General features: G+C 40.2%; 2 protein-coding genes across 5 annotated transcripts in view; one reads left to right on the top strand and one right to left on the bottom strand.

Moving 5' to 3' along the window:
- Positions 1 to 2,455, top strand: part of STAB2 (stabilin 2) — a 90,076-nt gene extending 87,621 nt beyond the window's left edge. For all 4 annotated transcript variants that reach the window (XM_075754689.1, XM_075754699.1, XM_075754680.1 and 1 more), the window contains one exon: positions 407 to 2,455. In XM_075754689.1, the coding sequence (XP_075610804.1) occupies positions 407 to 457 (51 nt within the window). In that variant the 3' untranslated portion in view covers positions 458 to 2,455. The remainder of the gene's footprint in view (positions 1 to 406) is intronic.
- NT5DC3 (5'-nucleotidase domain containing 3) lies at positions 1,884 to 25,226 on the bottom strand. Its single transcript, XM_075754723.1, has 14 exons — positions 25,002 to 25,226; positions 21,471 to 21,655; positions 17,851 to 17,925; positions 17,280 to 17,335; positions 13,600 to 13,690; positions 11,823 to 11,960; positions 10,263 to 10,323; positions 9,924 to 10,026; positions 9,696 to 9,797; positions 8,619 to 8,700; positions 8,188 to 8,274; positions 6,506 to 6,646; positions 6,106 to 6,170; positions 1,884 to 5,011 (listed from the first exon to the last, which is right to left on the bottom strand). Exons 1-14 carry the CDS (start codon positions 25,192 to 25,194, stop codon positions 4,750 to 4,752), a joined length of 1,641 nt encoding a protein of 546 aa, XP_075610838.1. The 5' UTR covers positions 25,195 to 25,226; the 3' UTR covers positions 1,884 to 4,749.
- Between the last annotated feature and the right edge of the window lie 2,757 nt (positions 25,227 to 27,983).

The following is a 27,983-nucleotide window of genomic DNA, read 5'->3' as shown; positions in this document are numbered from 1 at the left end:
CAAATGCTGCTGGATGCCAGTGACGTGTCTATACAAACATAAAAAGCCTTTCAATTTTGTCTTCCCTTCTCTTTGCTGGAAACTCAGCTGAATGCCGTGCCAGCACCCTGCAAAGAAATGCAACAGGAAGGGGGCTGGGAGACACGGGAAGGAAAGATTGAGTAAAGCCAGAATATCTGAATAGCCTCAATGGTCCACTTTAGTAAGACCTTCGTGTACCTGCAGAGTCTAAAATCAAAATAAACCTTTTTGTATCCAGTAAAAAGACTTGTTTGGTGCAAAAATGTCAAGTGCAAAAATGTCAAGATGCAAACTCTGCCATCTGTATGGACAAATTTGCCAGAAGGTGACTTTCCTTTCTTAATGCAATGTTCAAGTCTGATTTTCTTTTTCTTCTATTTTCTAGGATTCGGATGACCAGCAGCTTATGATGAGTGGTCCTCATGATCAGAATTAAAGGCTGAATTTGGCATTAGTCAATTCTAAAACACATTTCTATTTACACTTACTGTGAAAAACAGCACCTACACATTTCAGGGAATAAAATCTCGTTACAAATTAAAACCCAGAAGAGCACAGCTTTGTTTAAGATGCAGTCTATAGAGTTGACAGTTTCCAACCTCAGAAGCAGTGGCTGTATCTGAGCAATATCAACTAAGAGTGCCAAAGACAAACCTGAGTCTCAGCTAACCTACCACGAAGCAAACAGACAATTCTCAGTGAAAAGTATAAGACTTCCACTAGCCTGCTATTTAACCGCTTTCATTCTTCTTCACCGACTTTAAAATGGCCTCAAACGCACTGCTAGCTTGGCCAATATCCTAAATCTGCTAGTACTCCAGCTCTCCGCTTTCATTCTGGCTCAGTTACAACTACGACTTGCAAGTATGAAACAAAACATGGGTTAAATTTGTATTTTTAACCTCAAAGGATATTTTGCTAATATGCTTTCTCCTGGGAATTTCAGCAGCAGGAAATGCAAACGTCCTGTCTACCTTGCTTGCCCACCCTAGCTTTTCTGTCTTTCCTTCAACTTGACCATGTTTTGTTTACATCTCACCTCACTGTACAAAGGGAAATCGTAATTGTAGCACCTTTAGCAAGAAATACAGATTATATGAGGGTATTAAGATAGTAATCAATTTTTACTTGAGCAATTTTTGTGAAAAGTGGACAATGAAGATTATGTACTTGCAGCTCATGTATGCATTCAGATTTTTGGGTCTGTGAGGAACAGAAGCTACCTGCTTGTTCACACGCTATTTTTACCAAGCACGTTAGCATTGCCTTTCAACCAATGCACAGCAATAACAGCTCTGATTTTCACCATACTATTAGTACAGTAAAGTTTGATTCACTTTCATTTCTTTCCCTCAAAACCTCAGTAGCATAGCAAATTGTGAGAACAGTATAGAAACCACAAAACAGCCAGACAAGGAAGATATTCTTGCTGGCAGCAGTAATGTTTCCCTGTGATATGCTTCCAGGTATCTACCACGCATGGGGCGCAGGAGGGAAGGGGTCCCTGCAGAAAAGCGTTAGTGACCTCCGAGAGCAACCCTGGGATGCCTCCTATCAAAACAAGACCCGCAGGCAAATCCAGGGTTGTAGGGTTGTTGACACAACCGTCAAGCACAACCAAGGGAATCTAATGTGTAAATGGGCCTGGGTGAAGGAGAGACTGAAATAACTTCCCTAACTCCTTTTCTTATCTTCCCCCCGCCTCCACGCCTGCCTCTTTTTACCTATAAGGTATTACAAAATTTAAAACACACAAACATATTTAGGGGACTTTTCACGACGGAATTTTGCAATTAATACAACTCATGTTCTTTCCTTCTCCCCAGTCACTCAAATTATTAAGGCTCATAGGGACCAGAAGATAAAGTCCAAGCATTTATTTTCGTAATAATCATTAAATATTTTTACCACAAAAAAGTTCCACAGTTCATTAAACTCTTCTTTTACTGGCAGACTATTCTCTTCCATGTTTTTGATAGAATAGAATGAAAATTTCTTCTTGCTTTGGTGTTCAAATGAACTATACTCCCAAAACGAAATAAAGAGACACTGCCCTTTAAACATGCTCAAAAATCTCTTTGAAGTCAGTAACATAACAAGGTTAAAATAAGTAATGCAGACAGCGCCAAGGTGAAATCATTACAAAAATGCAAGACATTTTTAAAAGTTAAAGAGCATTCTAGAATTGAAAAATAAATAATGCATTTTAAAATTCTCACTTAAATTCATATTATATATAGTTGGGTTGTTTTAAAGGAACATAACCCTCTCATAATTATTTTAGTTTCATGCAGTGTTGTTTATTTCAAGAAGTCATGCAATATAAACAAGATTTTACTTCAGCTGGCTGTTGTAACATAGCTTTGTACAGAAGTTTGATTTATAAGGTAAGAGAAAGGAAGGGGGAGAGGAGAAAAGTAATCTTGAAACAAAAGTATGTATTATGTGGATAACATCATCCAACCCAGTCAAATTGTTCCTGCTTAACACAGGAAAATTAGGCAAACTGACTCGTAGCCAGCTTTAAAAGAATAAACATCACAGAGCTCTAACCAGCAAAACATTATCAAAGTCAATAACACAGAACTGAATAACACAATATTATTATTTGCTGGTAGTAAAATGGAGAACATACAGTGGCTTGGAGTTTGTTTTTTTTTTTTTTTTTTTTAAACAGTGCATTGAAATCTCCGGAGCATGAGAGGTGCTACGGACACGTAACACCAAGTTCAGCTCTAGCCGAGCATCAGGGTGAAGAACTGAAGGCAAATTGGGGATATTTCCATCCCTATATTTCATTATCAAGTTACGCTAAATATTTCTCCCACCAAGTCTCCTGATAAAGCCAAACTAACTTCCTGCAAAACTTTATCTTTTTCTTCCACCAAAACAGTCAGATGAACTTACTCGCTTCAAGTATATTCATCTGTTTAAATACACACACACTTTAAGAGTGTTGCACGTCCAGCTTGAAACAGGAGCACAAAGAAAACCATGAACATGAAATCTATAACCATCTCTGAGAACTTCAGACTGATTTCAAGCATACAGGAAAACTGCTTATGAAATTCTGCAGGCTAGATTAGAATACATTCCCTAGTTTGCAAACATGCTTTTAAAAAGACGAAAGATACTGCATATGAAATTCAATATAGGGACTTGCACATAATACAGACAGGGTTAAAAAAAAAAAAAAAAGAAAACTTTTGGTCACCAAAAGTTTACCTGACAATCATGGTAGGAAGCAAGTGATATCCCAAAATGAAGTTAAGAATATCAAATACTATGTATTTTGTCAATTATATGCTTTTAAAAATAGAGCCTTTAATAACTAGAATTTGAAAAACATTAATCATATTATGCCTTCTAAAATGGCTGGGGTGGGAAGCACCAGTTAAAAAAAAATGTTTCCTTTGGATGCAGAGAAAAGAAAGCATCCTTATTTAAAAACAACTATATAGCAATTCTATAAAGTGCCTGTTTGAGGAAACACATCAACAGATGTTTTCCTTGTGCAAAATAGACATTTTTCAGCTCAAATCTTTGGAACATATGTGCTACCCAGAGTTTGTGTTCATGCATTACCTGCAATTTCAGTAATTGAATAAAAATTCATGTTTGCACCTCCAAAATTATTTTGCTTGATGCAAACTGTCTACCAGCCCCCAATTCAGCTTTGAGGGCTTGAGCTAAAAAAAAAAAAAAAAAAAAAAGTCATCAGAAAACTCTGGGGTTTGTTTTCTCATTTCTTAATTCTTCTTTCAACTCATTTGCCTATTGTGCGTGTTTACTTTTGACTATAAGAGTCCATTACTGAAGGCTATATGAAATACATTCTCTCCCAGGAAACAGCAAAACCACATTGCATACCACTGTAAGACACTTAAAATTTTAAGAAGCAGCATTTAGGATCGATCCGAAGCCTGACAGAGATCTATCTCCACTTTGAAATGCAAAATGCAAGATCTCTTGAAATGGCTTTATTATCAGAGAGCAGATACTTAAAGTGTTTTGAAACTTAAGAAGAAAGGTGCCTAAAACTTAATGAAAGGAAGCTGAAGCAGCCCAAGTTACTGCCACGTTCAGTTTTCGGCTCAGGTCCACCTACAGCCAAGCTCAGACATTACAGGAACAGAAACTGCACAGAGAGGGGGAAAAGCCCATCAGCCTGAACCCGCCGGTACCGTCGTCCCAGCAGCGCAGCAGAGCCACACCAACACTACAGCAGGTAAGGCTCTAGCTATGGCAGCCAGGACAGTTAAAACGCGTACACCATCCCTCTCAGTCTCACGGTAAACTGGCTACCGCGTATCGCTGAATTACTAATACTGGATTTAAGCTTTTCGGTGCCAAGATCCGTTACAGGCTCCAGCTGGAGTTCTGATCAGGGCCAGAACAGATTGTACAGGTATTTCTTTGTAAACTGCAAGGCTGCAGATCGAAATTTCCAATGAACAAACAAAAACAACCACCTCAGAACACCACCAGTCCTTCCCCTCAAATTTGTCCTCCCTCCCAGCCCACTACTGTTTTAGCAGTCCATCATCTCTTCTGTAAGAGGAATTTTCACATCTCTGAGCAGGAGAGGAGAAAATAGGTACAATGCTTATGAGAACAAGTATTAATTACATCTAAATCAAGATAACAGATTTAAGTGACTTAAATACATGTACATTCAAAAAAAAATATATATATATTTTCCCATTTTAGCAAGAAGCCACCAAGAGTTTATTTGATTTGAACTGTCTCTTGTAGGAAAGGTATTCTGAATGTTCCAGTGCACAGCTGGTCTGACCAGCCAGGAAGTTCATGCTGCAAAGGAGTCCTTCTTGGATAAAACGTGTAGTCAGGCTCATAGTTCAAGAGACAACTCAATGATGCCATGTAGATATCTGCAAATCTAGAGAGACGTCTTAGGAAATAAGTTGGATTCTCATCAGTTCTGAATAAGCTTCCAAACTGTGCATTGAAGAAATTCCTGTTCATCTCCCTGTCCCCCCAAAAAAAGAAAGAGAATGAAGTGAACATACCTGCACACATCTCTTTACCAGCTAGCATCCAGAACCTGAAGCAAGCAGTTCCTATAATCTGTTCTATGCATTATTCTCTTACCATTGCACATCAAACCACTTAAATGCACCACAAATTTTTGCACCTCTTGCACATATGTAGCCCAGACCTAACGATTACAGAAGAGCTTCACACTTCTCCCACTAAAACCAGTGATAAGTTGCTTCTGACTTCAGAAACATGACATCTCAAGCTTTCCTTTCTAGAGATTGTGAAAGAAGACTTTTGCCTTCATCTAAATCCTAATGACACCCACTTGTCCCAAAGATAAAAGACTTTTTACCACAAAGATCTGGCTCAATGTACACAAAAAACTTAAACATCTTGGAATTAACTTCCGTTATTAGTCACTGCCAAGTACCATTCCCATTTCATTTACTTCCACATTTCTGGGGAAGGCTGCTGGTTGCACAGCTGCTGGCCTTGCCGACTGCGCACTTCACACCCCCTGCATTTAGGGATTGTTCCTTCACGATAGTAGACTTTTAGGATTTTTAGTACTATTACTATCTTTGTGATGAGTCCACTGCTAAATCCAGTGTAGCGCAGAGCCCAGTTTCTGCATATTCTAAAATATATTGTACGTAATCTGAAGAAGTCATCTAAAAAAATTGAAGTGACCAAAGTCTTGATACAGAAACACATTTTTAAATAATACAGAACTAAGTCTGTGTAATGAATAGCTACGGTGACAGCTGAAGTAAAGTGACAAGAAAACTGAGATGAGAAGGAGAAGTAGTTGATCTGGTGTTACCCTTTCACACAGAAAGTCAACATCTGTTCCAAAGAAGGGGAACAGGGGAACCCCCAAAGTAGGGGTTCATATGCACAAAGGGTCAGAGGGGAGAAGACCTGCACAAGAGACAGGTAGAACATTGCTTTACACAATTTCAGAAGGTCTGTAACTACTGGGGAATATAAATCAAGGATGGAGAGATACTCTGAAGAAATCTGTGGACAGGACACCTAGCTACCATGAAGCATATTGCAAATTCTTCGTCTCCCGTGTCTTACCTCATTTCCTTTCTTTCCTTCTTCCACTCTTCTAAAATCATTTGTGAATCAGGATCACGGTGAACCTGGAATGTAAAGAACGGATGACAGGTAACTAAGGGTGCCCTCATAAATGAGCCTTTCCATTCATAAACCCTTATCAGCTAACAGGACAAAAGCATGCTTCAGAAATCAGTATGCAGAAGTTATCCACGTGCATTTTAAATAAGGAAAAGCAGAAATCAATCCAGGCTGACCAGTGGAGGAAAGGGACAAGATTTTGAGAAAAGTCTTATTAACTAGCCACATATATAAAACTGCATTTATTTATCTACAGTCAAACTGGTGAACTTTAGTCATGTCCAGCATTTAGAAACTTGGCCGAATCCCTTCTGCTATATATTACATGCACAGAACAAACCTGCATGTGTTCCAGTAATCCTGTCAAGGTTTGCAGCCAGGTCATGGTTTGAATGTACTTCTCTGTGTTCATGATTTTAATCTCCGATCGTAACTCTGGAATAATTGCACCAGTGCGCCAGCCATGCTTCAGGGTCAAATCCTATTTACCAAGAATTACAAAATAAAATTTATTAGTCTTAAAAAGAGCTGCTTAAGAGAACTGAAGAATTTGACCATTGTTTATCCCAAAGGGGCACCAATTTAATTGCTTCCTGTATATAAGCAGAAATATTAAACAGTGGGACTTAACTGTGCCAACAGGCAATAGTTTAGTTTCCAAGTAAGCTTCAAATCCCAGTTTTAAAGAGAGAGACAGACAGACATAAAGAACACACAAGCACTAATTCATTATGTTTAAAACAAACAGTAGGAAATTCCTCTTGTAGATGAGACCTCTGCTGCTGTCAGAAGTATCTGTAAGAAACAGTGTATTGGGTTTGTGGTATTTACCCATGCACTCAGCTGACAGAAGGGTCCTATGCGGACCCCAGCTATTCAAGCTCCTCCTGACAACTACAAGATGAGGCAGCTGCCACCTGTGCCCTCTCCTCCAACGCGCCAGAGAAGAACAGAGCTGCCACCTCCTTCCTTTGGCCCTCAGCCTTCTGAAGCACCCACACTTACATCTCTTTTTAAAAGCAGACTGGGGCAAAAATGTTAACGTGTGCTGCTGCTGAAACATGTTACCACAGCTTGGTTGTGGAAAGTCATATCCAGGCATTCATATGCAATCAATTACAAAAGAGTTAGGTGGTGGTCACTTAGTCCGAAGTAACAGTTAACAGTATATTTGTTCATAAAATAGTAAGAAAATGCCTGGAGAGCGGGGCTACAAACCATAGCAAGATCTCAAGAAGAAAGTAAGTTTACCATTAGTGACAGGAAGATTGCCTGTCAAAACAGAAGTTCATTCAGCTCTTATTACACTTGGTAGTGTCATCCAAATCAGTGACAATCCTTTGCATTTGGATATCTGTGCTTACTCAAGGCTCCGGGGAGACCTTCCAGCAGCCTTCCAGTACCTAAAGGGGCCTACAGGAAAGCTGGAGAGGGACTGTTGACAAGGACATGGAGTGACAGGGCAAGGGATAATGGCCTTAAACTGAGGGAGGGTGGATTTCAATTAGATATTAGAAGAAATTCTTCACTATGAGGTAGTGAGACACTGGAACAGGTTGCCCAGAGAGGTTGTGGATGCCCCCTCCCTGGAAGTGTTCAAGGCCAGGTTGGATGGGGCTTTGGGCAACGTGGTCTAGTGGAGGGTGTCCCTGCCTGCAGCAGGCGAGTTGGAACTAGATGATCTTTCAAGTCCCTTCCACCCCTAACCATTCTATGATTTTATGTTACATCTGACACAATCAGTACCTGGATCAGGAATACACCACACTCATTCCTAAGCACTGCTTGTAAACAAGTTAAATCCTACAAGTCAGGTGGAAAACATGGTCAGCCTTTTATGGCACCAATTTTCATCACTTTTTCTTTTTGCAAGAAAAGCAGTGTGGCTTAACTACCAACTCAAGTTTTGTTGTACTTAGAAATCTTAAATGAAAGTGTTATATTGAATAACTGGGGACAAAGAGAGGAAAACTAGCAAAAAGCCTCATCTTTTATCCTATTTTGCGAAAGTAAACTACTTACTGCCAAGTCACTGTAAATGTGATCACCAAAGTAGAGAACCTTAGAGCCCCTCCAGCCAGTAAGCTTCAGAAATTCGTACAAGTTACCCTGCAGAAACAATGACACATACATTGTAGTGGCATGCAACTTGCGCCTTCACAGGCATGAAAAAGCAATTTAGTACACCCCTGAAAATATTTTCATATTAAAAATCTTGTTCTCAGTTTATATATTACAAATCCCAAATTTTACAGGCGGGTTCAATACTATCACTTCAAGAGACAAATAAACTGCAGACACAGAATACCAACAATGAATTTGTACCACTTCAGTCATTAAAATAATTCTCTTAAACATATCTACTTTTTAGAAGCCTTTATGATATCTAAAGAAGCTTGGGATTCTAGGAAATAGGTATTAAATTTGAACTGAAAGAGTTTATGAAAGCATACCTGTTTGTAAATCTGACCTTTCTGCAGCTTGTGAATTTTGTCCCAAAGCAACACTCCCCTTTCATTCACCTTCCGAAACGGTCTAGAATAGAATTATATACAATTGTTACATTACTGTAGAAATTCTGTCACTTTTTAGAAGGAGATTAGCATTTTACTATTAAAAATATTCATTTTTCAAAAAGGAAACCATGGTCTCTAGCATCTGAACTTTTTGTACTAGACAGAAAAAGCAAGGCTCCAAAACTTCACTGTACCCCGTGAAATGCAATGTATCTCTCCAGTATACCTATGATATTTATAATGGAGTTTGAGAACAATTGTTGAGAACTAAGACAGGGATCCCAGACGGAGGGGAAGAAACTGAATCGTCTGCCATTAAGAAGGAGAGAAATACAAAAGAAGTGATGACATGTAAAAATCCTGCCCAATACCTCATTTTGTACAACTGAACAAGAACAGGGCAGAGGTCTGGGGGCAAGACATAAAGAAAAGTTCTTTTTAAAATTAAATGGGAAAAAAAAAGTAAAGGGAAAAAAATCCCACCTCCCTCTATCACACTTTCAAATCCTAAGTACACATAAAGGAATAGGTCTTTTTCAAGTGTAAGAATAGTGCATACGCATTACAAATATGTTTACTTAATTGAACAACTAGTCCAAATACTCCAGCCTGTCAGCCAGTCTGCCCTTTAAATATCATGCGTGACTAAAAAAACCAGACACAATGAAAGACATTTCCAGATAAGGAGCTGATTCTGAAAGGCACCAAAATTTTTCAAGTTTATTAGGAAAGGAACACATTTCAACTTACAAGCTAGGATGTTAAAAACAGCTTCTGTGATCCTAACTCAGTCCAGCAGACCCGTAATAGCTACTGGAACTTTCTCAGGCATGAAATGGTGAACATTTGGACTTCAGAATTGGGTGTCACTGCATTATGTAATGACCTTAAACAGGATCTCACCAAATATAATTTTCTGTTACATTGCATCCCAATTAAAACATTTCAAAACATGTTCTATAGCCTAATATGGAATAAGCTGCTTGAATCGTTCTTTACTGACTGGATACTCACCTTCGCTTATCATTGAAAAAGTTTGGCTTATCGGCCTGTACAATGACCACATCAAAGAGATCCCTCCAGTCCTTGCCAACTATGAACTTCATGCCTTTGTCCCTAAAAAGGACAGAGGGATGTTAACAGTAGTGGTTATCTGTGCAATATAATGAATTATATTCGAGAACCTCATCCTCCCCATCCTTTAAAAAGGTGTAGTTGAACAGCAAACAACTGTTCACTTACACGAAGCTGCTGGGACTGTTTGTGATGAGAAACATCTTCTTGCCATGATCAGCCAGCTTTGCTAACACCGCACGAGTTTGTTCAGCATAGCAGATGTATTTCTCTGTGAGGATTGAGGAAAATACAGTATTAATTGAAAAAGTTTTTCACAAGAATTTTCTCTGCATTCAACCAAGGGTTCAGAACATGAAGGTATATTCACCAAAAGTACCTTAGGCAAGTGGAAGTAACTCTTTCAAGCTTTAAAATTTAGAATTTGTAATCTCAAATAAGGAAGCCAGAAAGATCACTATACTATCAGTGAAAAAAGCTCTGACAGATGATCTCATTAGTACTTACCAATATCTGCTTCAATTGCTCTGTACATTATTCCTTTGATGTGGACATCCCTGATTGAATCCTGTCAGGAAAGCAACAGAGCACTAAAGAACTGAAAAATCTTTTCAACTATAAAACCCATGCTCACTGCATAGCAGTAGTAATCTGTTTTTAAAACAATTCCTTTCTCTAAATTACACTTTCAACTTTACAGAAATGCCATGTCGTATTCATTATGTATATGTCACCACTAGACAAAGAGTAAGCCCGTCCTCTAAGAAACTAACTTCATACTTTTGGGAAGTACACAACTGTATAGCAAAGGGGCTCTTTCATGTAACAACTGTGAAAAGAGTGAGGTGGGGTGAAAGCCCTCTGCAGAAGCAGAGTCATCACAGATTTCTAATGAGCTTTGGAGCAGAACACATTCCTTTCCTCTTGCAAAAACAAAATCCAAAATCTTTAAGTTGGTTAGATTTTAGATTATGATCACTCCTAAATGCCCTTGTTATTTAAAAAAGAAATTTATAAACAAATGAAAAGCTAAATGCTTAAGCAAAGTACCCATAAGGAGCTCTGAAGGCATTTGGCAGCTCTCCTGAGCCAGCTCTGCACCAGATTGCTTTGTTCAGGACAGTAGTACTGCCATTTTGGTACTTACACGGAGTATGTCCTAAAAATCCTCCAAAAATGCCACTATAGGGCTTCCAAAACGTTGGTAATGCTGAGCAGTACAGAAGTTTCTACAAACACTTCAGCTAAAACCACAAGAACTAGCCTTCTGACTCTATGCAACCATAGGCAGAAGGGAAAAATTACTCTGGAGGTCAAATGTTACTTAAAATCTATCTGTTCTACTTGGGAAAGTGACAGATTCAACATTCAGGTGCATCACATATGCTGAACAACTACATGAGTTTAATACATGTCAACAAGGGGCCAGGAAAAGGTTTTGGATTTAAAGCTTGTGCAGACAAATACCATCAACTCCGACATGATCTCTTCTGTTCTTAAATAACCATGACATAATTTTTATCTCCTCTGCAGGATACATCCTGAGGAATCAAGAGGGTCAAATTACTCTAATCATTATTACTAGATTTTTCTGGAGGAGGAAGAGAGGAAAACAGGTGAAATAGATATGCCAAAAGTAAGAGGCAGCAAATGATCGTATACTAGCAAAGATACAGAGAGAGTACAATGGAAAGCTCCAAACTGGAGTTCCCTATAGGCTCTTACAATTCCTGCTAGTGAGGAAAGTGTATCTTTAATAACAATCAAAAGAAGCTTTATCAATATACAAGAGCTCCTTCACTTTCCCCATTCACACCTCAAACCTACAGAAAGAGCAACAGCCCTAGAACATTAGATTTAAAACAAATTTTCAAATTATTCTGTTTCTTTTCTAAGGTCTACCTTCATTTTACTTATGTTTTTATGGTTGTATAGCAATAATTGCTCTATACAAAACCTAAAGTTGATGTATTTCACTGGAGTTGAGACAACAGATTGAAGCTTCCTGAAGTACTCTCAGAGAAGATGCAGAAATGTAAAGGTTTACCCCATCTTCAAAGCTAGTACCTTGACATCTTTGTACAGATGAACAGGCTCATAGTCTATGTTGTTTTTCAGAAAATATTCATTCACACAAGAAAGGAGTGTCATTTCTGGCAAGGAAAATATATCCATGAATTGCTTCATTGTATTTCCTTGTGAGCTCTACAGGGGTGGGGAAAAAAAGAAGAAAAAAAAAAAAAGGTCAGGCATTTCTCAGATTAGAAAACTTTCACTCATTCAGTATAAACATGTCAGCTTAGTTGCAGATATTCAGCTTTTGCTGTCACTTTTCACATTGCTTTAGATTCTTTTTGAACTAACAGACTTCCAACAAAGTAACTCCAACAGAAAGGTTGGCTTTACTGTAAGAATTTATCATGACTCATTACTCTTAGCAGTATTTTAACTCATAAACACATAAAAGACAGAGATCAGCTAAAAGTCAAGAGAAGACCTTCACTGGAAGCCTGCACTTCTGTAAATAAGAGTGATGCGGGGATGAAGGTTTTATTACTTTTTTGCAATAGGTGGAACACTGATTAGGACTGCAAAACAATTTACCTCCTTGAAAAGGGAGAATGAAAAGTTGTACAAGTCTACAATAACTAATGCAGGAACAGAAGAAAATATTTCTAGTCTGCAAAAGCTGTAACTATAGTTAAGTTTCACAGAAGAGAATCTCATTATACAAGAGCAAATACTTCTCAAGAAGAAAAGAGGTAAAGCAAGCCGCTCAAGACAGCACACTGTTGAAGATCACAGAAACACAGAATGGTTGAGGTTGCAAGGGACCTCTGGACATCATCTTGTCCAACTCTCCTACTCAAGCAGGGCCACCTAGAGCCAGTTGCCCAGAACCTTGTCCAGATGGCTTCTCAATATTTCCAAAGATAGAGACTCCACAACTTCACTGGGCAACCAACTCGTGCCAGTGTTCAGTCACCCTCACAGTAAAGGAAGCGTTTCCTGATATTCAGAGGAAACCTCCTGTGTTTCTGTTTGTGCCCATGGCCTCTTGTCCTGTCACCATCCTTTCCAAGATCAAAGAAAGCACACATGTGCAGAGACCGAGGGATCCCACAGGGAATGCCAGGGCAATATTCAGAACTGCTGCAGAGACTAGATTTGGGAAGTCTAAGTTCAGCTCCTTAAAAAAAGAACAAGTGTGAAAACAACAAAATGCTCCACAGCACAAAGAAGGGCCTTTCACGTCAACATGGCATTAACATCTATAAGTAAAAGGGGTAAAATAAACTTGTTTTTTACTAAAAAGACAGCACCACTTTTCATTTGGGAAAGAGGAAGGAACCTACCAGCAAGATCAAGCTTCCCCACAAAGTCAAATCCTAAACTTAAAAGCTTTATCTTTTATCATTCATCTTTTGTCAAATCCTCTTACTGTCACTATGTCAGCTTGTATGCAAGAGATGCCTCCATACATTTACTTGCTGCTACATCAGCTAAGCCATTAGACCACCAGGAAGAAGTATATAACTGGGGTAAGACATCAGATATGGTTCACTTCCCATCCTTTATCTGATTTGCTGTGCAACACTGAGCAAGTCACTTGATTTTGCTGTGTTCTCTGTCTGTATGACTGGGCAAGGGAACACTGAAAGAAGAAACTAAAGCAAGTGGGAGAAAGAAAAGGTTTTTGTCACTTCAGAGGGCAAACTTCACATCTAGCACTATAGGTCAATCATGTATTGAGAAAATATAACTGCTAGTAATAACAAAATACTAACACCACTACCCCCCCCCAAAAAAAAAAATCACTTTAAAGAGCAGTTTGTGGTTTTACCTTTCCATAAAAGTCACTCATTTGTTCTAAAGGGACATGGGAACCATCATACATTGCAATGACTTCTTCATCTGGGACAACACTGAGGCCTCTGGAAAACAACATTAGCTTTAGTTCAAAAGTCAGACTAAAATTTTCAAGTAATTACCAAATGAAAGTCTGACAGATTAACACTTGGATCTGGAGCTTATTAAAATACTAATAATGTCATAGGAACACTTGAGTCTGTAAGTTAAAACAGCATCTTTCTTTACAGAACAAGTAACATTTTAACAGGCTGACGCACACAGAACACATTCCAATTTTAAGTCCTTTTTACTTTCTTACGGGAAAAGAGCTAATTAGTCTCCACTGAAGCTATGCCTTAAGGGTTTGTAAGTAGTTAGAGCTTCCAGTTTCTTAACACAAAGTAATTCCTCGCTCTGCCTTTGTTTCATACAGCACTGATGATGTGATAGCGTTTAAACCAAATTATTCTGTACTATGACCTTGAAGGTTCAAGGGAAAGAAAAACATACACAACTTTTAACTAAATAAGATTTTCTTTTAAACTGTATCAACAGTTCAGTTTCCTAACATTTAAGATTACTTGAAGGATTGTTGACAAGCAATTAAAATATAAAAGTATAACAACAAATGGAGAAGAAGGGAACATTATCTCTCCCCAGAGTTTCTTTATCAACTATTAAAAGATTAAAGGCTTTGTTTTGAATGTATCAAGCATCTTGCACTAAAGCATCTCCAACACCACAGGCAGGTAAACATCCTCACCAGAGGACACAGAAGTGTTGAGGTTTTGCTCAAGACTAAAGAACACAAATGGCAAATGGTCCCTTTTTTCCAAGCCTACTTATGGTTTTTTGCAACCTTGTAAAAAACCAGTTATTTCATGCCCCCCTTTCTTGGTCTTACCCAGAAGTCTTGTGAGGTATTAAAAAATAAATTAATTAGTAAGCCTAGTACTTTCAGTGTTCAGCATCCACACCAGCTTTGCAGTGGAAGGGCACGATACATGAACTTTGTCAGGGCTGCGATGGTAGCAGAGTCCCACGTTACCTAGCTCCTTTACCGCACTTCTCAATGATACATCGACTTGTACACAGCTCTGTGCTACTGCAGGTAGGACTCCAGCATTTCAGTTAGAATTGTGCACAAACAGGGCAGGTAATACTTTAGTTTAACATACAGAGTTCAGCATCACCCATCCACAGCAGTAAATACAAAGAAATGCAACCAAAATGTTAAACATATACTAAGTAATACAATCAGAATTGAGGAGGACTGACTCATCTTCTAGTCTGCAGACAGCTATGCCATTTGAATACTGCTGGAGAAAACATGCGTGGATCAGGAGCTACTTAAGCGCAAATCAAGAGCTGACAATAGACATACGTGAAATCCACAGAGGAGCGATGACTGTGTTGGCAAAGCTGTAGATTAGTTTTACCAGAATACTCATAGTCTTGACAGTTCACAGTGCAGCTGTATAACCACAAAGTATATTTTACTCCACTGACAGCATGGACAGACTGCACTAAAAACACCACAGTTCACCCACAGCAGTGCTCCCACTGCCGCCCTTGGAGACGTGCATTGTTAGAGGGATACCAGAATTGCTTACACCTCTCAGTGCAAGTGAGGTTGTACGCTTGGGCAAGTCCTGCTACTTTCAGTGGTATGATTGACCTACACACATACAGAACACATGGAAGCTTAAAACTAAGAACTAGAGATATGCAGCAACTGACAGCAAAGCTCAGTGTTAGTACAGAAGAGAAAGGTAATCTTATTTTAAACCAAATTAAGAGAAAGTATTGAGTGAAATGGTAGCTTTCACTCTCTCCCTCACACTCACAGGTACCAAGATGCGTGGCCTAGCAGTCTGTCCAGAATTATTTTGGGTGACACACAGAACAAGGGATGCCAGCTCTTCAACAAATCTCAACACCTCTCTAGAGTCTTCTTGACCAGTCATGATGTGCTGGCTTTGGATGTGCCTTTTGTACTAGGAGTTGACAGCAACTGTGATCTCCTGCCTCTTCATTTTGTCCCACTCTTGAGTCATAAGGTAACACACTGCTGATGGACTCACCATCCATTTGTCTTCTCATCTAGGTGACTATATGGTTCTAGTCATACCATTGTTCTTCCTGACCTCATCTCTCAAAGCCTTCAACCTCTTTTTTGCCCCTCCCACCCATATGGGTGGTTGGAGAAACAGCATGCAGATGTGCTGATTTCCTGATGACCAACTGATCCAGGTACCACCAACACACACCATCCTTTTGTCCCTTCTATCAACATCTCTTCTGGTGCTTTCACACATGTGTGTTTCCATTCATACCAATCTTAGTATTTCTAGTACATAACTACAGATAAATGTATTTTTTAATCACTTCACCTAGTCTTTAATCTAGCAAACTAGCATTTTTCACAGTGAAAAATGTGAAAGTGTGACAGCCTTTTTAAATGAACCTTACAATCAGCAACCTTCATATCAAGTTCTCTGGTTCCCTCCTAGCCCTGCATAAAAAATTCCTTCAAAAACCACAGGAACAGGTTTTGTCAGTTGAAATACACAACAATTAGTCTACATCAGCAGGTATGAAACACACAAATAAAATCATATAAAGTTTCACTCAGACTCCGATGATACATACAGAACACATTAGTTTTGCAGCTTTAGATCACTACTATGTTGACAGTATGAGGCTAATACTGGACCATGTCATCTTGTTTCCTCTTTCACTTTCCTTCCCTTCTCCCAAAGTGTGTCTCAGACTAACTCATAGAAGAACAGATCCATGACTACAGCTGACTACTACCTATCTGCCCCACTGGCATACAAGAAGTAATGAGCACATTATCATCATTTCATACTACCATATACAGCCCCCCATAGCAAATCATCTAAGGTTGTATTATCTTTTGGCCCCAAAAGAAAACTTTCTGTCCAATGACATTAAGAAACGTGCTCAGGCCTTGTTTAATTTAAAATCTGGTACGAAGTGTGGTGTTCATGTCAGTCAAATGCGTACTGCTTCATGACAGCAAACTGAGCCATAGTAAAAATTCTCCTGTCAAAGATCACATACAGTATGTCTGTATCATGTAACGAAGAACAGCACAGAGATTGCCAATTTTACATCAATTCAGTAAGCTCAGGAACTGTCAGGCTGTGGGGACACAAAGCAGTTGTGCTTCATTCTGCAAGTATGATGTTGATGTGTCCAAACTTAAAAGCTCTGTGCAAACATAGCAAGACCTCTCAAGTGTCCCTACAACCACACCAAAAATCATGCTAACAGGCACTCTGCGATAATCATTTACACAGAAAGCAACAGCGGAGAAGTCATCGGCGTATTTTTAGATGTCTTTCAGCACAATTTAACAGCCGGAAACTAAGTGAGTCAGCACTATGTGACCAACCAGCTTGCCAACTTCCCCGGCTCTGAACTGGGGAATCAGCGGTACTGTATCAGTCAGTAAGCGTGTGCACATGTCTGTGTGTACACACAGAGGCGCAAAGAAACCCCCTTCCAGTAAGCCTGCCATGTTCATTCACGTGTCTGCTTTTCAGGGCTCTGTTCCTGATACGAACATAAGAGATACACAACTAAGAGATTAAAAAAACCCAAGAGTAGACATTTTTATTATAGATAGAAAATAATTTTACCCACCTGTAAACTGTTCCCAGCTGAATATAATGAAAAGCATCAATCTTCATTAATAATGCCTTGCAAGGGGAAAAAAAAAAAATCAGTTTTTATCACATTAACTATTTGTCATGAAATTATAAAAATCAAAACAATTTTGTCTATGCCCCTTGTCTCAAGAACACTTTAGCACCTTCACTTCAACTCCCTTCATAGCTTCCAAAATACTTTTATCAATGGCGTTTACCTAGGCCTTGCCAAATCACAAAGAAAAACATTGTCCAGTGACCTGAGCTAAGCCATGAAGAAATAACTTTTCTTACTAGCAGATGCTTGCTTATGTTTATTCTGTTGCACTCTAAGTTGTCTTTCCTACCTCCACCAACCACGACAGCAAAATACCCAAAACATTTCATACTTAAGAGCTATTAAAAAAAAAAAATTAAAAATCAAGCTTGCTATGAAAGAGAAAAGTATGAAACAACATCCTTACACATCAACAGAGTGAAAAGCTGGAAGACTTAAAAGTCCTGTTTATTTTCTTTGGCTAAGTTCTCAGCACGATATAACTCATCACAAAGTTATTTATACATACCCGGTGCACATCATAATGAAGTCCTCGGATTGCAAAATTGGGATCATAATCATATTTTCTTATTTCTGCAGGATACTAAGAAAAGAGAGCAATGATTTGATTTTACCTCCACAATAAAAACAAATTAAAAAATTGTTTCTGCAGAATTTTAAAAGCCTACGTTTTCTATGCTTCTCATTTTCACTAGTCATTAAGAGGCTTTTCGATAGGTTGGCGAGATTTGCAGGAACATATGTACAGTGTAAGACAAGTCAAACATTTTTCCCCAAGGTCAATGTTTTAAATGTAAATCAAGCACAGTACCTAAAGTTGGACATCCAGGTACTCTGAGGTCATCACCTTTGAACATTAGCCTGTTGTTTAAAAAGTTAATATATGCACCTTTGAAAACAAACTAAATTTTATTAACTTCCTAAAATTTAATAGCTGACTTGCCTTGCATTGTGAAGTCTCCCCATAAAACAAACTACACAAACACAGTTTCCAGCTCAACCTTCTAGCTAGAAACCCAAGAACATGGCCTCATTTAGAGATACCCAAACTTTACTGCTCATTTCCAGTGAAAGAAAAAGCTATACATCATCATCAATATGAACAGGAGCATTAACTAGCATTTTCAAGAAATAAAAGAAGCACAGCTATCTGTTTTGACTCCCTCAGTGCAGATCATACTCCCGATCTTAGATTGTCACGTTTGAAATGCAGACCCCAGTGGTGTTTAAAGATAAGTGCACTTCAAATAAACACAGAGGGGGAGGAAGGAAGAAGAGAATTCACAATGGCTAATGTTACCTGGAGAAGCCAGGCTCCCCTAACAGGGACCTTCCTCAAGATACTGTGAGTCACAAAGATCATATCCTGAAAGCAAGTTGGGCATTAAAGGGTGAGCCAGGAAAACGCCACAGTGACCCAACTACTTTTACCCTGGACAGCAGGGTACCTTGGAACACCTCGTTGTCTAGAGATGCACATGAATTGAACATCTGTGCCACGTACTCTTTCCTCGGGTTCTTTACAGATAGCACAGTAGCTTGCCCCACCTATTAGAGAGTTTTCTAACATTTTTCAGTCAATTGTAATTTTGTCCTGCATCAAGCATAGGCTAGCCATGAAAAAAAATATACATTAGATGCGTGCCTTGGGCTAAGGGGTTTGTTCATGTCGTTTTAATAGGTAAAATTCTTCAGTCATTTCTGACAAGGCTTGAGAAAACTATCATTTCTTTGACTAACCAACTGAAAGATGATCCTTCATTTCCGTCCCACAGGCTACCGCAGTCTTAGAACTTGACAAATGCATCTCAGGCACATTCTCCACCTCTCTACAACAGTCTCCTTACATATATGGCTCATTTACAAGCTTTCAGGGAAAAAGGTAGATTATTGCACTTCAACAGAGGCTCTAGCTACTTTTACAAAAAAATAAGTAAATTGCAATTTCTCCACAAAGTCTTTATCTATGCCGAAGAGGATTTGCTCTGCAACTGCTGTAGATTGTGCTTACACTGAGCACGGGCATCTACAGTTAAAGAAAACAGTACCTTCTCCCAAATGAATTATCATCCCTACTACCGCTTCCAGAAAACATGGGGGAGGCTACTGATCCGAATGAAGAACAGCATCAGAAGGCTACAGACAGGTTGGGAAGATGTGTAGATTTGGCCAAGGAACACGAAGCAGAAAAGAGGGAAAACGGAGGAGGATATAGAATGTGATCAATTAAAAACTAAGATGTACTGCACATGCCCCAAAGCAGCCACATCAAGCATGAACCAGGATTTTTTTTTTTTTTTCAAATTCCTGCTTACTTGACTCTCCTACTTTAATTTATTCTACTAGAATGCTGTCTTTTTGCATGCATGCCGATATGTATGAGAAAAAGATTGAGACTACCTTGGCACACAAATCTTCCTTACAAGCCAAATAAAAATATATATATATAAAAATTGCACTGTTTACTTACCCCACTCTTGGTGGGGATACATATATCTGAACTGAAACAGCTGTCCAGATAAGGTGGCACAGACCCGTATGTTAGGAAAGAAATAAACCCAAGACCAAGAGTTTACATTCAACACCTGCTGCCACCTTCGAGATTAGCATTAAATCGATGTTTATTCTCTTGGACACACTTCAAAATTCCTTGCTTCCTACACAGCATTTTGCTATTTCTGATGAATTACCTTACACTGCCATGACCAAAATTGGCCATCTTTCAGGTTGACTGTGACAGTCATAATGGGCAATACTATCTAGAAGTTTTTTCTAATGTTAAAGGCAAGAAAAACATTAACAGAATAAGGAGCTACAGAGGTAGCATTAATAAAAATTGTTGTCCCTCAATAAATTCCAACAGGAGATAACATATTTCAATAAGTTGTCTCCAAAAGTAATTACAGCTTCATTTACTAGAACTCAAGAGATTTTAATCGAGGCAAACTGGAAAGTTATTACTACCTGAATTCATTCAAACAGTAAAGACAGAGCACCATTTGAATTTTTGTCTACAAGAATTAATCTTGACTCCTACAGTAGCATTGTTTTTTGCAAGAATCACATAGCTTTAAAAAAGTGTATTTACACATGCTACAGTAACATTGCTACCAAGTCATGTCAAAATCTTAGGGGGATCAAGTTGTGTATGCTTGTAGCGCCCATGAAGTTTCGTTCGTTCTTCCAGGGATATTTATAGATGTTTATATATAGCTCCTAACCTTTAGATTCAAATACGAATGTAGAATACCACCACTCATTCAGATTTAGGTTGTATAAAATACACAAGCAGTTTTATTAATTAAGCTACCCACTGGAATTTTTTGTGGGGTTTTTTTTTTCCCCCTGCTGTAAGTCCTACAGTTCTATAAACTTTCTCTCTTTCAGTCCGGATTTTCTTCAATCTTTTTCCCTTCAATACCTTCAGTTTACCAAGTCACTCATCTCCCCCCCTGCTTCCTGACACACAGCACCTTCTCCCATCCCCAAACTACACGGCAACCAGCTCCAAGCTGCTTAGATGTCCACTGGTCACCGTTGCAAACACGCTGCTTGGCGGGGCAACAGGACAGCGCTCCCTCTGAAGGGACCGCTCAGCTGAACGCTTACTTGGGGCTTGCTCTCTCCGGTTACAGCGTCACTGCACAGGCTGCCCCTCCAGCTAACTCAGCTGAAACACTGCATGCATACAGAGCACCTCGCAAGCACGCAGTGCAATCAAAGACCTCGTAAGAAGTCAGGCTAAAAATATTCCATATGCAAATTAATCACTGCACTCACAGCAATGCATGCAGCAGAGTAACGGTAACTTTTAAGCTTCTTATCTGTTAGGGTCACTCCAATAACTGACAATCAGAAAAAAAACCTCCCCAAAACTACCTCACCACCACCAAAATAAAAAAAATAAACCAAATAAAACTCTATTCCTTAACAGCTGACAGATTGAGCTCTGCTCAAAACTGCAGCTGAGAATAAACCAGGACTTCTGTGCTTCATATGTAGCTGTTGTACAAAATGTGTTATAAAGGGAGCCAATCTAGGATCGAGGCATAAAAAGATGAGTTACACCCTTCTCAGTTAGAAATTATTTATTCATAAGTTTATTGTTATTCCATTAATTTTACTTACCCGATGCTCATTAATAAGAAGATCTCGAGCAGCATTGAAGATCAGCGTGTGCAAATGTTTAGAATAAAAGACCAACGTGTAGTCGTAATCAAAACCATAAATCTCAATGTCTGACAGGCTCATTTCATTGTTTGAAAAAATAGCATCTGGATTCAGCATGTTACTCATAATTGAGGGAACCAATTCTGGGAACAGGGGAGGCGGGGAGAAAAAGAAAAACAAAACAAAGAGTTATACCAGCCTTGTAATTTTATTTAAATGAATACACAGAAATCCATTAGCAATTTCTAAATATAGATAAACAATGATGGAAATAATCAAACTAATTCTCACTAACCAGCTAGTTCTTAACAATATGATGCTATTGAAAATGCTGTCTGTAACTTGTCCTGATGACCCACAGTTTTTATTTGAAGCACACTTTGCATTTCAGCATCTTGCTTATCTGAGAATCCCAGACTCAATATGTATAATTTTTTGCTAACTCCATTAACACATTTATTACTGCTTTTGAAAATTAACTTTGGAGTTGGAGGAGGATATTATTATAGGAGTCTTGTCTTCTCCCATTATTTGGTCCAGCTTCTGCCCCAGAAACAGAAGTGACATTGTTCTAATTTGACATTGCTTTAATTTCTTTTGTTTCACTGTTTCAAGGTTACCACATTACTCAATTTCAACTCAAATAAGTAAACTTTAAGTGATTGCCATACTTTCCAAACAACAGTTACATACACATTGCTACATTCATTAACCTTCTAGCAAATCAGGAAATCAAAAATATTCTACTTATTCTCTACACACATGTACCTAGTGTGCGTAAATCACTTCCATTTTTAAGGGTATACTTCTCTTGATATTTGTTTGAAAATACTGAGAAGGTAAGGCCACTTACATAGAGATGTAACATACTAAGTAACTTTAGGATCAACACCAACATCAGTATTAAGCATGTTTGTATTTCTTGTTTAAAAAAACTTGGGAAAGCAACATTAGGACGCTAAACACTATCCTCCTGGAAGCATAAAACATGAGCATGTTTTCCTTCCTTTCCTTCCCATATACTATCTTTATGATCCAGCCTTCCCTACCAGTGGAAAAAAGGGGAGCTTTCATCTTAAACCCATGCTCGGAAGGGTGAGTTTAAAGGGAATATGCTTTGTTTGGTTGCTTTCTACATATAAGCCTAGAAGGAATTGGTCAAGCTTATCTCAACACCTTCAGCTCTGAGGGCAGATAACACTACGTGCTCCATCACAGGAGAAAACCATCTCAACAAGGCAGGTAGGTGTGGGGACTCCAGATCTGCTAGAAAGATAGTGCTGTGTTTTGAAAACTCCAGTCAACTCATAGAAAGGGAAATAACATTTCTTTTGTAAAAGCAATACCTTAGACTACTGCACAACAGAAAGTTACACAGATGCCCAACAACAGACTGTAACCTAAAACCATTCAGCTTTATCAGATGCAGGTATTCAAGTCTTTTAATTTTTGAGAGAGAGAAAGAACAGCAATTTCACTGAGTTTAATTCCAAGTTTCAAATAAAGTCCAGCATGTGTTTCACCACAAAAGATCCCAGGAGTTCCCCATGCTTAAGCTGACATGACAAACTCTATGTTTCATTTCAGGGGATTTAACAAAATCAGCCTCAACTGAAACATTAGCTCCTACTATCTCCAGTCACTGTTTATAGTGATACACAAGATAAACATTATGCTCAGTTGAGGTAACAAAATAATGAAATGCAATTTGACACGCTCCTATTAAGGCAAGTACTCTTATTCTGTAAAAAGAGCCATGAATCATTTAATTAACTTGAAGTCATAACCATAGTTGTGAGTGAACTTCCAAAAATCACATTACAACACTCTTTTCTGTATCATAAAGTATTTTTTCGATGTCAATTGTGCACCCTGGTGAGTCAACATTTGTTTTAAAAATAAAAATATTTATATATCTATATATAAAGATATTTCAGATAAAAAAAGCTTGACTAGCATCTGCCTGAAAGCAGGCAGTAGAAACACTTTGTTGCTATTAGACATTCTGGCTGGCAGACAGCATCCCAAGTGCTATAAACCTTGGGTCAAAAATCAGGACAGCTTTGTCATCTTAATGCTGTAACTAAGCAAAACGTCACATACTTGAAGCCATTGGGTGACTTAGGCTGTAATAAAATATTCTGAATTATTCTAGAAGTATTTGCTTCATCTTTCGCGAACCCACACCCACTGACTGACTGATTTTCTCTTAACATTACCCTACTCTAACCACAGCTCTTAAGTATTATTTGGGTGTGGTTTAGAATGAGAAAAAGTTGATTCCGAAAACAGGAAAAGAAAAAAAGATTAAAACTAAAAGGCACTTACTCTGTTCTTCCTATCCCTTATCCCACCCTCCAAAGTCCATAGCGTTCTTCTGACATCTCTAACACCGCTTCTTATTTCACTTGTGAAATGCTGCCACTATTTTGTGTTTGCAAATGCTATGTTTACACCCAGCACAGCGTAAGCTCCAGTTCACGCTCAAGAGTCTTAAGTGTAGGATAAGACTATATTTACTTTTTTTTTTTTCCCTTCTTTAAAAGGGCAAAACATGCAAGACTAAAGCACTACCAATTGCCACTACGCGACAAGTTTTCCCACTTGATGTTGTGGAACACACACTGTTTCTTCTTTTTCGGCTCTCTAAAAGATCACGTATTCAAGCACCTTGGTAATATTCTTCCCATCAGAGAAGCAAGCAAGCTTCAAGCAAGTATTTGGCCCTTAACATTTTGCCTAGCTGGGCTGAAGAACAGGGCTTCCCAGTGCCATGCACGTATCGTTCGCATTTCACCCTGGCTTCAACGCTTCCCAGTATTTCTATGGAACCATAGGCAAAACAAACAAGTCATCTAAAACTTCACAGCATTTTAACTTTTTGGAAGAGCAGCCTATTGCAGAAAGCCCCTCAAACAGCCGACCAACACCAGCCACTTTGCCCGGCCCGAGCTACACCGTAGAAAAGGCTTCTTCCCCAAGGCACTTCCAACAGCTACAGCCCCAGTGGGTCAGACGGGCAGAGGTCTGAAGGGCTCACCCCTCTTCAGAGGGGGGGAAGGAGAAGGGGCAGCCGCCCCCACCAGCGCCTATCCACTGGGCGTCCGGCCCTCGGGACCCACCGAGGTGACGGTCTTACCCACGCTCCCAGCTTGACCCCGGGAGAGCACTGGAGACCACGAGAAAGGAGGGCAACTTGGACACCAGAGCCGCGACGACTCCGGGAGCGGACGGCGGCTTGGCCTCGGCCCCACGAGGTGAAACTTGCTCGTACGCCCCCTCACACCCACGGGCGCCTCGGCCCCTGAACCCTTCACGCCATCGGAACGGCTCCCGCGGGGTTCGCCGTTCCTCCTCTCCCAGCCGCCAGCACGTCTTTACTTGCTTTCAGACCGGCGGCACTCCGACCTGCAGCAGGAGGAGGACCGGCACGACGGGGGAACCGTGCCGCTGCCGCCCGCGGGCCCCGCGCCCCGGCCCGCCGCTCACCCTTGGTGACTCTCTTGGCCTCCTTGTAGCGCGACCACAGGTAGCTCTTCATGTCGGGCGGCGGCTGCCGCCGCTGCTGCTGCGGGGCCACGGTGCAGTAGGGAGCGGCCCCCGCGGCGGGCAGGGCCCGGCACCGCCGCCCGCCCGCCCGCATCCGCCCCGCCGCCAGCAGGGACCGCGCCGCCGCTGCCATGCTCCGCGCCGCCGCTCAGCCCCGCCGTGCCGCTCCGCCGCCGCCGCCGGCTGAAGTCACTTCCTCGGGCCCCGCCCCGGGGCAGCGCCGAGGCGGGAGGCGGGGCCCGGCCCGGCGGCGGCAGGTATCGCTGTCCCGCCAACCGCCTGCGGGCTGAGCGCCGGGACCGCCCCGGCACGGCCGGTGCTGGCCGCCCGTACGCCCCGCTGGTCTCGCCTCGCCCCCAGCGCGCTGGGTTTTGGGGGGCACAGGAGGTGCTGGTTGTTTGGCTTCACCGGGAAGCGGTTTTCTAAAGAGCCGAGCCCAGCTGGCATCCCCCGAGGGGAGCTAACCCAGGTGCGGTTGGGCCCGGGCCTCGGGTCTGCCTCCCTAGGAGGGAGAGCAACCTCCCACCCGTCTGGAACCCCCAGCAGAGCAGCTTCTCCTCCGGAACTGCTCAAGGTTTATCCTTGGGTTCAAGGTCAAGTGGAGCTGCGTGGGAACATACCCCAACTTCACACTTCCACTGCTCCCGGGGTCTCCAGCTCTGCTAGGAGCTGCCTGGGATTCTGTCACAACAAACACATCAACAGCAAATACTTACTTTTCCAGCTAGTGGGCAGTTGAGAAGTGCTATTACACCTGCTTACATCAGTGAACAAAATAAGCTCAAAACATAAGCTAGATATAAAATGCGTAATACAAACAATGCCATGAAATCCACAGAAGTCCTAGTGCTGTTTTGAGGCCCCCAGCTCCTCAGGAAACACTTGCCACTGATAAATGTAGACCCTGGCAGTCTGAGAACTTGAACCATATCTATTAATAATTGTTAAAAAAAAAATTAGATGATGCCTGGATGAATAAGAACAAAGACCGGACCACTTCCACAGCAGAAAGGTTACAGCTCCACACGCAGAACTCCCGATATGCTCAGAAACTTTCTCTACAACAAAAGGAACATATTCCTTTTCCAATACAGTAAATATCAATCATGACTTGTTCTTACACCAAGGAGATCCATATAACCTACTGACACATCCAGAAGTACTCAGCCATTCCTCCCCATACATCTCTAAAGCAATCCTATACAAATCTGAAGGATTTCAGACTGAATATCACTCTGAGCATTCTCTTTTTTTACAAAGAGTGATGCTCACCTTATTTTTACAGGCAAACCCACAACAAAGAAAAACAATCAACCTTGGATTTCAAAGTGTCTTTCAGTGGGTAGCTGTCTGCTCTATCCTTCCAACCAAGGGTGAATTCTTGACTGACATTACAATTGTGATTGTAATCCCGAAAGTCGGATACACTATGGACTTCCAGACTGGGTTACTTGTGGAGACCAGATACAGTTTTCATCAAAGTTCCTACGTTACCATTTATGTTATATTGTCATTTTGTTATTGCAGTATGTGATTCTGGTATACATTACCATGAATCTGTCATGATAAATTCTGGCAACAAGGGGAGAACAAGATGGTCAATGTTTAGAAAATAGATGAGGTGAGAGGAAAGACAACTTCATAGAGAATTTCTAAACTGGTACCTGTTTTCTCTTGATCTTTCTAGTCAGAGACAATTTACACAGAACTCTTTTGCTGCAACACCCTGAGGCAGAGAAAATGAAGACTCCCATTTACCTTTCAGCATCAGACTTCCCATGTACAACTAGAAAAAAAAATTAAGTCATCTATGAAATTAGGAGACTGTGAAAGTCATTCTGAATTCATGGTATAGCTCTAGGGTATTGCAAGTTTTCTTGCCACCCCAACACCTAATTAATCAATCACTTTCAACAAAGCAAAAATGCATTAGAACTGGACAGCTCTTTCACTCCGGACTATGAGCTAATTAATCCCACATGCATTTCAATTGAAATTAATAGTAAAAGGTACATTGTTGTTCTCCTGAACACAGCCTAGACTGGTCTCCAAGTGCCAAGACTGTAAATATTGTAAACAATAACCACATTGGTAGGTGAGGCATTCTCAAAGAAGAGTTACAAGAACTGCTCTGAATCGTACAAAAAGGAGTGGTAATGAGAAGCCATTTCCAGCAGTCAGCGGAGGCACTGCTGTTGTGGCATAAGCAGTAAGAGAATACTGCAGAGCCAGGGATTTATGTTCCCTTCCCATGACACCAGCATTAACGTTAGAAAACGTCTCTAATAGAAGTCTGGAAAAAGACAATACAGTGCTCTATAGCGCTGTCACTCACCCCTTGAAACCTGAAGGCTGTGAACATTCACATTCCTTTATTTTTTATACTATCAAACTAGAATGATATTGCATATACTTGCAGAAAAAAATAGAAGTAAGACAGGGCCATTCATATGAAAGCCATTATTGTGGGTAGAAATCCCCATTTTTGCTGCAGACAGCCAGTGGTTAGCTCCCCAGATACACTAACCTATAAAGAGAGATGTGTGCTTGAGTGTCTAGTCCCAATCCTGTCAAAGATCATTCTCCCCGCATTTCAGACAACGTGCTTTTGTAATGCTAGCACATGCTTGACATATGCAATACAAATAAAAAGAGAAGTTGTTTCCTTCATGTAATTCTCTCACCTAGAGCGACTTCTGTATGAAGACCTGTGTGAATAACCCACTGGCCTAACAATCAAAGTAATCCCTGAGTGTTAGCAGCGAGACTAGAGACAGCACTAAAACATGAGGTAGTGGTGGTGTTTAAAAATAAGTTGTTAAACAACTCAACTTCAGACAACTCTGTCCTTTCCCTTGTCTGCTGGGCTCTGAGTAATGACTCAAATACTGGAAAATATGTGGTAATGTAAACTGGCATGAA

The sequence above is a fragment of the Balearica regulorum genome, chromosome 1, assembly GCF_011004875.1.
Source record: "Balearica regulorum gibbericeps isolate bBalReg1 chromosome 1, bBalReg1.pri, whole genome shotgun sequence".
Lineage (NCBI taxonomy): Eukaryota > Metazoa > Chordata > Aves > Gruiformes > Gruidae > Balearica > Balearica regulorum.
The sequence above is the reverse complement of the archived record's forward strand: the minus strand, read 5'-3'. Positions and strand labels throughout refer to the sequence as shown.

Bases quoted from the DNA above. Each gene is read 5' to 3' on its own strand.
- NT5DC3 (XM_075754723.1), bottom strand. From the start codon at position 25,194: ATGGCAGCGGCGGCGCGGTCCCTGCTGGCGGCGGGGCGGATGCGGGCG. The intron at 9,798-9,923 runs GTAAGTGAACAG...TGTCCTTTTTAG, and splicing joins AACAGTCCCAGCAGCTTCGT to GGACAAAGGCATGAAGTTCA. The intron at 5,012-6,105 runs GTAAGACACGGG...TTGGGGGGACAG, and splicing joins AAGGAAAGAAAGGAAATGAG to GGAGATGAACAGGAATTTCT.